This window comes from Chiloscyllium punctatum, chromosome 37 (assembly GCF_047496795.1).
Source record: "Chiloscyllium punctatum isolate Juve2018m chromosome 37, sChiPun1.3, whole genome shotgun sequence".
In the NCBI taxonomy this organism is placed as follows: Eukaryota; Metazoa; Chordata; class Chondrichthyes; order Orectolobiformes; family Hemiscylliidae; genus Chiloscyllium; species Chiloscyllium punctatum.
Window position 1 is genome coordinate 3,385,020 of NC_092775.1, and position 14,487 is coordinate 3,399,506.

The following is a 14,487-nucleotide window of genomic DNA, read 5'->3' on the forward strand; positions in this document are numbered from 1 at the left end:
ATACCAGTCACGTGGAAACAGCCACAACCCACGTTCCCTTCCCAGTCACACATCATCTCCTTCTGGTCTCATATGCAATGCCAGCCCTTCATTACTGACATATCCAGTCTCTGGATTCATTTTGGGAAGAGTTGGATAGAGCTCTCAAGGATAGTGGAATCAAGGGTTACAGAGATAAGGCAGGAACAAGATACTGATTGAGGATGATCAGCCATGATCATAATGAATGGTGGTGCAGGCTCGAAGGGCAGAATGGCCTACTCCTGCACCTATTGTCTATTGTCTATTATCCAGGTCCCTCTGCACCTCAGAATTTCACAGTCTTTCTCTGTTTAAGTAATACTTTCTTATTCTTCCGGACAAAGTGAACACTCCACATGTTCCCACATTGTACTGCACCCATCAGTGTTTACCGCTCACCCAACCCACAACTCCGTGGGTGTTTGCTTGCTCATCTGGTTGTGAGCCAACTCTGCAAGGTTGCAGGAACCTCAACAAAATTTTATATTCCATCAAAGAACCTTACAGCACGGCATGTGACCATTCAGCCCTTTGTGTCTGTGCCAGCACTTTGAAAGAGGCATCCAATTATCCCACTCCCACTGCTCTCTCTCAATTACCCTGGGAATTCTTTCTCTTGAAGTACTTAGTACTTTGGAAGGTAGTGTTGGATCTGCTGCCACCATCCTGTAAATTATCATTCTGCGATGAGTTTCACACGCAAGTTGCAAGTTTCTCACACAGCATTTCTCTATGAATGATCAGCAGCACAGCAAGAGTAAAATGGGCAGGGCAAGCCTGACAGGTCAATAGATTCTGCTTGGACTGCCATTCTAGTAAAAGGTGACTGATTGATGAAGCCTCATGAGGGAGATTCCTGCTACCCCTTAATGTCTGAGTGTATCCCAAAATATACTGTCATAGAGCCAGGGGTGGGAGAGAGGGGGAGAGAGATGTATCTGAGGGGGGGGGTGGACAAATCTGTTTGCCTCCCTGGCATTGTTCACCCTTACCATTGTTCACAAACTCAAAATACAATCTTATAATAATGACATCTTAGAAACTCTTCACAGGTCAATCATTGCATCCCACTGGGTTTCCAATTTCCAGGAATTAAACCTTCTCACTTTTTGTGAGTCACATCTATGTGAATAAGTTACTGTTCAGATAGGACTGATGTTTAATCCTTAAAACCAATAACAATTTATATTAATATCACAGTTTTATTACAAGGAAACATCCCAAAGTGTTTCATAAAACATTATGAATCAAACAATGATATAATGTCACAGATAAAAGCATACTGGGGAGGAGATGGTGTAGTGCTATAATCACTGGACTGTTAAACCAGACATGGAAGGAATGTTCTGGGAATATGGATTCAAAGCCTCCCATGGTAGTTGGTGGAATTTGAATTCAATAAAAATAATTCAGGAATGAACAGTCTTAACAATGACCATGAATCCATTATCAATTGTCAGAAAAAAACCATCTGGTTCACTAATGTCCTTTAGGGAAGGAAATCTGCCATTCTCACCTGGCAGATGTGGGGCCTACATGTGACTCCAGACTCACAGCAATGTGGTTCTCTCTTAACCACCCTCTAGATGGGCAATAAATGTTGGCATCAGTGCTTAGATCAGAGTGGTGCTGGAAAAGCACAGCAGGTCAGGCAGCATCCGAGGAGCAGGAAAATCGATGTTTCGGGCAAAATTCCCTTCATCCTCACTTTTGCCTAATAAATGTTGGCATAGCCAGTAGCACCCTTATCCTGTGAATGAATTTTTAAAAATTAAGAGAGGTGACCAAAAGTGTGGTTAAAGAGCTTAGGTTTTATCAAATCTTCTCAAAGAGGGAGTTAGTGTGTGGCGAGAATGAGAGGTGTAGGAAGGGAATTCCAACATGGAGGTAAAATCTCTCATTATCGTTCAAGCTCAGGCACCACACAATCAGCATGTTTGCCCAACCACAAACTACACAGAACATGGCTGCTTTATCAGAGGGACTATCTCTAGTTATTGTCCACTAATACAATAGAAAACAAGACCCAAACCAAACAGCTGTCAAAGTCTAGAAACAGAACCAGGCTTTCCTGTCAGGCTGCTTTCAAGGTAGTGACGTTAAAAATGAAACAGTCTGGAAATAGTGAGCCAGTCAGAATTGTTCTGGCTATCTTCAGCAATTTCTGTTTTGATTTCATATTTCCAGCATGCACAGGTCGATCCAAAGTTTCTGCTCCATCCTGTGTGAATGTGTGTGTGAGTGCATGAGTGTGTGTGTGTGTATATATATTTGAAAGTGTGTGTATATGAGTGTGAGAGTGTGGCTAAGAGAATGTGTGGGTGAGTAAGGGTGTGAGGGTTTTGTACATGCATGTGTGTGTGTGTTGTGTGTGAAAGAGAGAGTGTGTTTATGTGTGTGTGTGTGAGAGAGACAGTGTTTATGTATGTGCGTGTGAGAGAGAGTGTTTATGTGTGTGTGTGTGAGAGACAGTGTTTATGTATGTGCGTGTGAGAGAGAGTGTTTATGTGTGTGTGTGTGAGAGACAGTGTTTATGTATGTGCGTGTGAGAGAGAGTGTTTATGTGTATGTTTATGTGTGTGAGAGAGAGTGTGTGTTAATGTATGTGTGTGTGAGAGAGTGTGTGTTTATGTGTGAGAGAGAGAGTGTATGTTTATGTATGTGTGTGAGAGAGAGACTGTGTGTGTGTGTGATACCTGGTTGGGATTGCTGTGATGTTATGATCGCACTCTTCTTCCTGATGATACCTGTGATTTGTTCCTCTCTGTTGTGTGAGAGGTGTTTCTTCATTCCCCTGTCATGATTCAGAAAGTTGCAATGGGAATCCTTGCAAACTGTGACTCAACCTTACCCACTCGCTGTAGATAATTGCTTGCAGGGAAGTTGTTCATTGTTGCTCTGTAAGCTTGTAATTACATGGCTGTTTAATGAACTCCAATTATTGATTCACAGTTATTTAACACTAGGTAATCTGTCTAAGTGTTTAGTGAGAATATTACAGAGAGAGTAATGATTCACTGGGTTAGTTGCATGTGAACTGCTGTTTGTGGTTCTCAGTCACTCAATGGAGCAGGAAAATTTTAATGATGTTCATTCTCTGAAACATGATGTGTTTGTGGTTCCTCAAATGCTGAAACCTTTTTGTTTCTATTCTAATTTCAGTTTGATGGGGACAATATGTACATGAGTCTGACTGATGCAAACCAGGATTACCTTCCTGCCAATCAGGTGAGTGAACAGAAGCTCATCATTCCCATCCTTCCCAAGTCTTCTTTCCTTCTCTCGTGTAGAATCCACATTGTGTAAATTCCGAGGAGTTCCTGTTTCCTGTTTGGTTGGAGTGTGGATCAGTTTCACAGCGGGACACACCACATTCAGTCCAACTGGGAGCAAGTCCAGCTGCTGCAACTCATGCATCTTGTTTTTAGATTAATCCGCAGGTTCCTAAAGATCAGGGCTTTGCATCCTTAAAGAAAAGCAACTTCAAAGCACTTTGATAATGTGCAGCAAATTGCTGCACACACTGTTACCCTCTGTGACCCTCTGTTACCTCGCTCCACAATTACTGTCCATACCCAGCCAAGAACCGGCTCAGCTAACCCACTCTGAAAGGGGCTGTGTATGGGCCAGACAGGCACAGGACCTGATCTGTGTGAAACAAAAGGACCAATCTCCATCAGTATCCCGGTTGAATCGTCTCCAGCACTTGCTCATCAATCCAGCCTCCAGAACCAAGATTTGCAGGTTTTCTCTCCTTAATCAGGGTGCTAACTCTCCAGAACTGCCCTGGAATCTCCAGGAGTTAAAGATACATTGCAGGAACCACAAACATGGTGAAGAAAACCATAGATCAGGCACTAAAGAAACTGGCATCTTTTTTTCGCCAAACAGTTTTGGCTTGTGGTTATAAATAAACTGGCAATCCAATAAAGCTCGCTTATCTCCAAAGTACAAGATTTCCAATCAGTCGGCTTGGTTTCCAATGTCCAGGGAAGGGGCGTGCGTGACTGATGGCTGGAGGGGCAGTGTCGGGGATGTTGGGGGGGAGGCAGTGGGGTCAGTGGTGGGGAGTGTGCACCTCTAGGGATTAGTGCAAACAACTAACATCATCAGTAATTTAAAATCCATGTGAGTTTCTGGGTCGTCTTCTCTGTGCTTACACACTGCCTTCAGGGAGCTGTCTGTACTCCTCTGCACTTAAGAAAGTTTATTTGGAAGACTTAGATTTCAGATCTTAGATTTAAGACTCAGATCTAAGACTTAGATCTTAGATTTGGAAGAGTTGGAAGGTTAGATCTCATGGAATACAGAGAGAACTAGCCATTTGGATACAGAACTGGCTCAAAGGTAGAAGACAGAGGGTGGTGGTGGAGGGTTGTTTTTCAGACTGGAGGCCTGTGACCAGTGGGGTGCCACAAAGATCGGTGCTGGGTCCACTACCTTTCATCATTTACATAAATTATTTGGACATGAACATAGGAGATATAGTTAGTAAGTTTGCAGATGACACCAAAATTGGAGGTGTAGTGGACAGCGAAGAGGGTTACTTCAGATTACAACAGGATCTTGATCAGATGGGCCAATGGGCTGAGAAGTGGCAGATGGAAGTTAATTCAGATAAATGTGAGGTGCTGCATTTTGGGAAAGCAAATCTTAGCAGGATTTATACACTTAATGGTAAGGTCCTAGGGAGTGTTGCTGAACAGAGAGACCTTGGAGTGCAGGTTCTTAGCTCCTTGAAAGTGGAATCGCAGGTAGATAGGATAGTGAAGAAGGCGTTTGGTATGCTTTCCTTTATTGGTCAGAGTATTGAGTCCAGGAGTTGGGAGGTCATGTTGCGGCTGTACAGGACATTGGTTAGGCCACTTTTTAAATATTGCAATTCTGGTCTCTTTCCTATCAGAAAGATGTTGTGAAACTTGAAAGAGTTCAGAAAAGATTGACAAGGATGTTACCACGGTTGGAGGATCTGAGCTACAGGGAGACCCTGAACAGGCTGGGGCTGTTTTCTTTGGAGCGTCGGAGGCTGAGGGGTGACCTTATAGAGGTTTATAAAATCATGAGGGGCATGGATAGGATAAATAGACAAAATCTTTTCCCTGGGGTGGGGGAGTCCAGAACTAGAGGGCATAGGTTTAGGGTGAGAGGGGAAAGATATAAAAGAGACCTAAGGGGCAACCTTTTCACACAGAGTGTTGTGCACGTATGGAATGAGCTGCCAGAGGAAGTGGTGGAGGCTGGTACAATTGCAGCATTTAAAAGGCATCTGGATGGGTATATGAATAGGAAGGGTTTGGAGGGATATGGGCCAGGTGCTGGCAGGTGGGACTAGATTGGGTTGGGATATCTGGTCGGCATGGACGGGTTGGACTGAAGGGTCCGTTTCTGTGCTGTACATCTCTATGACTTTATGACTTTGGCTTTAAAAACATGGCATTTTTGCAAGTTTGGGTCGAGATGATAGTTTATTCAGTCCCTCATGTGGATTGAACCCGTTCCCATTCACACAGTGATTTCTGTTCTGAGTCCCTCTCTCCCTCTGTCTCCAATGAGGGAGAATGACAGGTTCCACAATGGCAGAGGTCCCATAGATTAAACAGGGATACCCAAACATTTCATCCATGCAGTCACATCCTGTTGCTGGCAGTACCCTGGAGAATTCATCTGCCAGAATCTGACTGTGATGACAGGCTGCATACCCCATGCTGTTGTCAGCTGTGATTTTGACAAGGGACGGGGGAGCATGTAACAGTGGGTGCCTGGCCGGCTCTCTTGCCTTAGTTTGTGAATGTGGTGCCAATCATGGGGGTGCAATTGAATGATCACAGTGTTAACTGCCCACTCTGTCAAGCCGGAAGATGAGAAAGCCAAGGACTGCTCATAACACTGTATAATTGTCGGAAGACCTCCTTTTTCTCATACAGTCTGTTCTTCTATAGTGCGATAGTTGTGTTCTTGTGCAACCACGCGATATAGAAAAATCACACTTTAGAAACAGCGTGAAGTAATTGTCTTACAGCCAGCGTGCATTTTAAAAGTTCACACTTTAGAAACGGTGTCCCCAGTTCATCAATCGTGTTACAGCAAATTCATGTTAACGAAACACGCATTATAGCAGAATGATCTGTACTCAAATCCTTTAGAAACCTGATGTTTGTTTTCCTGATTATTTCTGTAATTGCTTGCAAATTTGCAGTATTGCTTATATGTACCTTTATATGAACAGCAACATTTAGAAGATTTATAGCTTTGAAAAATAGTCCACGTCTACGTTTTTATTTTTACTGCCTAAGTGAATCGAGTCATATTTCCCCATACTATTCTCTACTGGCAACTCACTTCGCACATTCATTTAAGTTGCTGATATCTCTTTTTGCAGCCTCCTTACAGGTGTGTACTTAACGGCTTTGTCTTCCAGTAAACCTGGTGCATTACTCGTGTCTGCTTCATCTGTGTCATTATTATCGTCGAACAGTATCTCAGACTGCAGCTCTGCTCCCTGAGGCACTCAACCAGTCACATCCTATAAACCTGAAACTGCCCATTTATTATGCTCTTTGATTCCTGCCCATTAACCAATCCTCTTAGTCTTGCTCAGATATCACCCCACCACCAATTCCATGAACCTTTAATAAAAACCGAAAGCGCTGAGGATGCTGTAAATCAGAAACTAAAACAGAAATTGCTGGAAAAGCTCAGCAGGTCTGGCAGCATTTGTGAAGAGAAATCAGAGTTAACGTTTCAGCTCACAATTGACCCAGAACATTAATTCTGATTTCTCTCCACAAATGCTGTCAGACCTGCTGAGCTTTTCCAGCAATTTCTGGTTTTGTCCATGAACCTATATCTTGTGAATTAATCTTTTGTGGCACCTTACCCATTATCTTTTGGGATTTCTAAGTGTACTACATCATCTGGTTCCCCCTTATCTAACCATCTTATTACGTCCTTAACAAAAGGCTAATAAATTTAGTTAACATAATTCTCCCCTTGGAAAGCTGTATTGATTTTTGACTGGTTGCACAATGGTTTAGTAAGTGGACTGCAGTGGCTCAAGAAGGCATCTCACCACCAGCTTCTCAAGGGGGCAACTAGGGACGGGCAATAACTACTGGGTCCAGTCAGCAACACCCATGCCCATGAATGAACAAAAATAGATTAAAACACCCTTAAGAATAGATTCCAGACAGAGTAACGTCACCCTAACTGGTTTGTAATTTCTGAATTGTTTTGACATTGCCTGGAAATGTGTGCAAATTTCTTGAAGCTTTAGTCTGAGTTTTTGTTGGCTTCTCAACTAATTTCTCAGCTGTTGAGAAAATCTCAACTTTCCATGCTTCAAGTGATCTGAGGTAAGGTGGAGAATGAGACCTTTAACATGCTCAGTTCACATGCTAAGATATAGTAATGTTATCATGAACATGTCTCTTAACTATATACTGGTTATGCTGACTGTGAGATATAACACTTCTCCCATTTTCCAAAAATAAAAAAAAATCCCAAACAAATGTACACTGTTGTACGTAGGCAAGATAAATAGCCAAGGTCTTTTCCCTGGGGTGGGGGAGTCCAGAACCAGAGGGCATAGGTTTAGGGTGAGAGGGGAAAGATATAAAAGGGACCTGAGGGGCAACGTTTTCACACAGAGGGTGGTACGTGTATGGAATGAGCTGCCAGAGGACGTGGTGGAGGCTGGTACAATTACAGCATTTAAAAGGATCTGGATAGGTATATGAATAGGAAGGGTTTGGAGGGACATGGGCCAAGTGCTGGCAGGTGGGACGAGATTGGGTTGGGATGTCTGGTCGCCGTGTTGGATCAAAGGGTCTATTCCCATGCTGTACATCTCTATGACTTTATGACATGTTGTCAGTTTAATAATAATACAAGCATGTTCATAAAGATTGTTGTTGGTGTTGAAGATTAAACATCAGTTCTATCTGAATAATAGTCCATCCATTTCAGAATCTCCGAATCACAGTCATCTTGTGGTACAGGAGGAGATCTATTGTCCTATTGTACTGGCTCTTCAAACTAGCATCGTTACCTTGTACCAATTTCCTGCCTTTTCCCCATGCTCCTGCTCACTGTTTCTATCCAAATAGCCATCCAATGCCTTTTTCGCTGCCTCCACCGTATTTCCAGGCAGTGTATTTCCTAACCACTCATTGCGTGAAAGTGTTTATTCCACATCTCCCTTGCTTCCTTTGCACATTATGTTAAATCCATGCCCACTAATTTCAAACTGTAAAACAATGAGATGAGTTGGGGTACTATCACTGAAGGATGGTCCTTACCCAGAAGGGTAACCCTTCCTTCCACCCAGCACCCTCCATACGTGCCCCTGCCCCCTTCCTCCCCCCCAACATGCTGAAACAAGCCCCGACCAAAGAGCCCGATGGATCTGAATCCATGGGGCCATGGTCTCCTGAGCCTGCCTGCAGTCCTGGCACTCACCACTAGGCTGCCAGAGCTTTTGGGCCAATGAGACTGCATTCCCCTGCTCCCCACCACCACCCCCCAACCACCACCATCACCCCACATTACCCACCCTACAAACCCCAGAGCCCCACCCACACTCTGCCAGATCAGGAGCTTGTGTAGTCTGGAGTCGGTGTCACTAGGGTCCTGTGTTGGCAAATGTACAAACTGCATTTGTATAGTGCCTTCAACACAAGGGTGTAGAATGGGGGAAACAGGATAAGAAGGATAATGAAACGGGTTGATGATTGGGCAGGCAGCCTGATTGGAGGTAACCTCACCAGCACTTGTCAGACAATGAAGAGGGCATGCTGGGGATCTTGCCTTGCCTTGCTTTGAATCTGGCGCAAACAGAGTACAACATTGGAGGATCAAACAGACCCTTGCCCTTCCTCCCCCTGGAGCTGACCCTTTGTTTCTATGTCTGACCTGGGCACCCAATCTCCAAATACCACCTGGACTCACAATTCAACCGTTTAAACTTCACTCAACTTCGAAAGATACAGGCCGTCCACAGGTTTAAAAATTGGCAGGAAAATGTGAGAAATGATCAGATCGATATTGTTAATAAATTGGAACAGTTACCCTGCTTATCTGCTGAAAAAAATCATAGCAATTCCTTTGGATAAAGCAGACCCAGAGTGTGCTACAGAGCCCTCCTCCTGGTCCACTCCCTGTTCTCTCCTGGGACAGAAAGGGACATTAATGTACCTTCAACTCCACCTTGTGGAAAATGGGTGATTAAATCTCAGTAAATTGCAACCCACTGAGACTTACTAATTATTTCTATGACCTTGCTGCAGTCTTTTCTCTCTCCTTTAAGCAATTCAACCAAAATGATTGACCTTTTTGCTGGGAAGTAGGAACAGTTCCAAACGTTTATTCTTGCAACAACAATCTCCTGGTGTAAAACATCCAGCAGAGACTGAGGGCTCGCCATTCCTCTTCATTCTTTTTGACTTTTTCTTTCATGAGGCCCACCCTGCTCTCCTGCCCAGCTCCAAGACACTGTCATCGCCTGCTCCCATTAATATTATAGGCGATGGAGGCCATTTGGTCCATTATGTCAGTGCTGGCCCTTTGAAGGAACTCATCAATGAGTCCTCCTTTCCTGGTTCCCTCCCACTGCAAACCTTTCCCTCTTTGAATCCCTTTTTAAGAAATGTACTGAAGCTCACTGAAAAAAGGGACATCTTGTCAAAAATAATTGTCTTACATTCATCAGGACGAATACAAGAATGCCAAATTTCAGACCATCATTATAAGTTATAATACCAGAGAAAAGGATGCTGAATGGTTACCAGGTCAGCTCTAATTGGCCAAGGTGTTACTATGGCGAAAGTAATGGGGATCTATGGACTCCCCAAACTGCAGGGTAACTTTTTACATAAGTGCAAGGCTTGGCCATTTTCCTTTTGTTTTCAGAGAATGAGTGTCTACGTTTGAAAGAAATCACTTTGAACACATGTTAATGAGCTTGACGAAAGATATTTAATTGGTTGTTAATGTAGCTCTTAGTGCATTTAGGATTACTTGGCAAATGTTCTCAGTCACGGAACCATCTCTAACAGCAGACAGCTTGTTTTAGGGTTTGTGAGCTGAGCTGTGTTGAGGAGGTACACTGCCTATAGCAGAGGCAGTAATGCAGAGACTCAAACAAACAGCTCTACCAACCATCCAACCCAAACTTTGGGTCCACTAGGTGGATGACACCTTTGTTATCACTAAATTAAACAAATTTGAGGAAATCTTCAAGACCATCAACAATACCCTTACTGGCATAAAATTCACTAAGGAGGAGGAAAACAACAACAAACTGCCATTCCTAGATGTCGCAGTAGAACAAACAGCCAATGGGGAACTTCAAACCAGCACCTACTGGAAAACAACACATACGGACCAAGTGCTTGAACTACTGAAGCAATCATCCCAACATCCACAAACAAAGCTACATTAGAACATTATTTCAATGAGCCGACACACACTGCAGCACAGAGGAACTACAAAGAGCCGAGGAAAATCCCCTATACAATGTATTCAAAAAGAATGGGTACCCAATGAACACAGTCCACCAATTTCTCAGCAACAAACCCAAACAAGCAGACAAAACACATCCAGAAACCCGAGCCACTCTCCCCTACATCAAAGACATCTCGGAAATGACTGCCAGACTACTCCGACCCCTTGGCATCATGGTAACCCACCAACCCACCAACACACTAAAACAGCAGCTAATCAACTTGAAAGACCCGATACAGACAACAAGCAAAACTAATGTCATTTACAAAATACCTTGCAAGAACTGTAACAAACACTACATTGGACAAACAGGCAGAAAACTACCCACCAGGATACATGAACATCAACTAACCACAAAAAGACATGACTCTCTCTCACAAGTATCCTTACATACGGATGAGGAAAGACACCACTTCGACTGGGACAACACATTCATTCTCGGACAAGCCAAACAGAGACACACACGAGAATTCTTAGAAGCATGGCATTCCAACCGGAACTCTATCAACAAACACATTGACTTAGATCCCAAGTACCATTCCTTGAGAAAAAAAACTGGAAATAACATCACCATAGGAAATGATGTCACCACAGGAAATGACATCACCAACCGTAGTAAGCTCAAACACGTAAATGGAAAGCAGGCCATACCACCTGTGCTTCATCCGGAGGCTCACTGAAGATGTTACCTAGTATGGTGACGAAACATCTGAAGATGAAACTTCCAGCTCAGCGAGCAAACCTACATCCAGAACCTCAATCTTTACTACAAATCTTTTCAAAACTAGCTAACACTACGAATTATAATCAAAGGAGAAATCAAAAGGGATCTTGTGCTCAATGGTAGTGTTCTGTTATGACGAAGGTCTAGGTTCAAATCCCACCTGCCCCAGATCTTTGTCATCATGCATCTCAACAGGTTAATGATAAGTTACATACAAAAGCTCACAAATCGCCATACATTTTCTATCTCTCAGAGTGGAGTGAATCTGTCGAGGTCTTTGCTGCAGAGCGCTATCAAGGCTAGGTCATTAAATATATTTAAGACTGAGATGGACAGATGTTTAATCAGGAAGGGGAATTGAGGGTTATGGGGAAAAGGCAGGAGAGTGGGCGTAAGGATTATCAGATCATCCATAATCTCAGTGAATGCTAGAACAGACTTGGTGGGCTGAATGGCCTACTTCTGCTCTTGCATCTTATGAATATGCTGCTTTTTTGATCAGCCATGCTCCTGCCCTCATACCCAAATTGAAACCCATGCACAGTCTCTCTCCATGGTGTGGTAGGCCTGGTTTGGGACTAACTGCTGCCTCCTGCTGGTGGTATTGGCTCCCGTGCCCATGTGTTGATCAGCCCCAGATCCATCCTTGGTGCAATCCTCACCTTCATCAATACATCATCATGTATCTGTGGATGTGATCGGGAATGACGTTGGTGTTGACGTGTCCACTCCGAGAACATCACAGCCCAGCCTCACACATACAGAGTGAGCACCATCTTTCGTTAATGCAGGGAAGACCAGCTTTTGCTGAGCTGGGAGAAGGGTTAGGCCATTCAGCCCCTCAAGCCTGTTCCATCATTTGATACGATCATGGCTGATCTCATCTTAGTCTCAACTCCACCTTCTAGCCTGCTTCCCATTACCCTTTAACCCATTTCTAATTAAAGATCTATCTTAATAGAATATAGAACATAGACGAATACAGCGCAGTACAGGCCCTTTGGCCCTCGATGTTGCGCCGATCCAAGCCCACCTAACCTATACTAGCCCACTATCTTCCATATGCTTATCCAATGCCCGTTTAAATGCCCATAAAGAGGGAGAGTCCACCACTGCTACTGGCAGGGCATTCCATGAACTCACGACTTGCTGAGTAAAGAATCTACCCCTAACATCTGTCCTATACCTACCACCCCTTAATTTAAAGCTGTGCCCCCTCGTAATAGCTGACTCCATACGTGGAAAAAGGTTCTCACGGTCAACCCTATCTAAACCCCTAATCATCTTGTACACCTCTATCAAATCTCCCCTAAACCTTCTTTTCTCCAATGAAAACAGCCCCAAGTGCCTCAGCCTTTCCTCATACGATCTTCCTACCATACCAGACAACATCCTGGTAAACCTCCTCTGCACCCGTTCCAGTGCCTCCACATCCTTCCTATAGTATGGCGACCAAAACTGCACATAATACTCCAGATGCGGCCGCACCAGAGTCTTATACAACTGCAACATGACCTCAGGACTCCGGAACTCAATTCCTCTACCAATAAAAGCCAGTACGCCATATGCCTTCTTCACCGCACTATTTACCTGGGTGGCAACTTTCAAAGATCTGTGTACATGGACACCAAGATCCCTCTGCTCATCCACACTACCAAGTATCCGACCATTAGCCCAGTACCCCATCTTTTTGTTACTCATACCAAAGTGAATCACCTCACACTTACCCACATTGAACTCCATTTGCCACCTTTCTGCCCAACTCTGCAGCTTATCTATATCCCGCTGTAACCTGCCACATTCTTCCTCACTGTCAACAACTCCTCTGACTTTTGTATCATCCGCAAACTTGCTCACCCAACCTTCTAACCCTTCCTCCAGGTCATTTATAAAAATGACAAACAGCAATGGTCCCAAAACAGATCCTTGTGGAACACCGCTAGTAACGGCACTCCAAGATGAACCTTTGCCATCAACTACTACCCTCTGTCTTCTTCCAGAGAGCCAATTCCTAATCCAAACCTCCAACTCACCCTCAATGCCATACCTCCGTAAATTCTCTTAAATTTACTCAATCTCCCGGCATCCACCACACTCTGGGTAATCAATTAAAACAGATTCGCTCCTGTTTGAGAGAAGTAATTCCTCCCCATCTCGGTTTGAAATCTACTGCCCCTTGTCCTAAAGCAATGACCTCTTGTTCTGATTGCCCCACATGAGGAACCATCCTCTCTGCACCTACTTTGTCTTTACCATCCCCTTTTTCTCAATTTGACCTCCTCTTATTGTTCTAAACCTCAGGGAGTATTGGCCTAAACTGCTCAATCCCTCTTCGTAAGACAATGGAATTAATTAAAATGTTGCCCTTCCAAAAGCATATTTCCAAACCACCCTGTTCAGAGGTATTGTGAAATGAGCCAAGACCACCTGGCTGAGAGGTAGGGACACTACCACTATTCCACCAGAGCATGTTTGTGATGAATGGTCACCTTAACATGGAGAAGAACGCTGTTTATCTCACAAAACATTAGGAACTGTAAGATTATTTCTCGACCAATCCTAGGATTAAATGGCAATGATATCATCTCGAGTAACCCAATTAAGTCTTTGTGAATCTTGGGTCTCTGAATTGACTGACTCGTAAAATCAGATATGACAGTTTGAGAAAGAATCTCTCTTGATAGTATCAGAAGTGACATCTGATCAAATTAAGGTGAACTTTTAACCCCACTCTCCCCAAGATACCCATAGTCATTGAAGTGCATCTGAGGCTGGAGCAGGGTTGCTATGACAACAATGTCAATCATGGAAGCTTACCCTGTATCCATCCCAATTAATCCAAATAAAAGGAGGTTTTATCTCAGTTAATGTTACCAATTCTGTGCCACTTGTATTTCATTGTTCAATTGGTTCCTTCTACACCATTGTGTTCAGAACTCCTCAGTCCCCCTGTATAAGGAGGTGGGAAAGATAAACCAGGAATTGATAGACCTTTTAGTCCAGTAACTGTTCTAGGACATAGTGAATGAAAACTTGAACAAGTAGGAGCTGATTGGAATCAGCACAGATTTGTAAAGGATGAATTAAGCCAAATGAACCTCACTGCATAATTTGAGGATGAGATTAACATGGTAGATAAGGGACAGAAACAGAAATTGCTGGAGAAACTCGGCAAGTCTGGCAGCATCTGTGGGGAGATATCAGAGTCTATGTTACAGGGATGACAAGATTGTGGCAGGACA

General features: G+C 43.6%; 1 protein-coding gene across 6 annotated transcripts in view; it reads left to right on the top strand.

Moving 5' to 3' along the window:
* The window catches only part of tox2 (TOX high mobility group box family member 2), a 217,163-nt gene that overhangs the window by 136,639 nt on the left and 66,037 nt on the right, over window positions 1-14,487 (top strand). For all 6 annotated transcript variants that reach the window (XM_072556123.1, XM_072556127.1, XM_072556128.1 and 3 more), the window contains one exon: window positions 3,184-3,249. In XM_072556123.1, coding sequence (XP_072412224.1) covers window positions 3,184-3,249 — 66 coding nt within the window. The remainder of the gene's footprint in view (window positions 1-3,183; window positions 3,250-14,487) is intronic.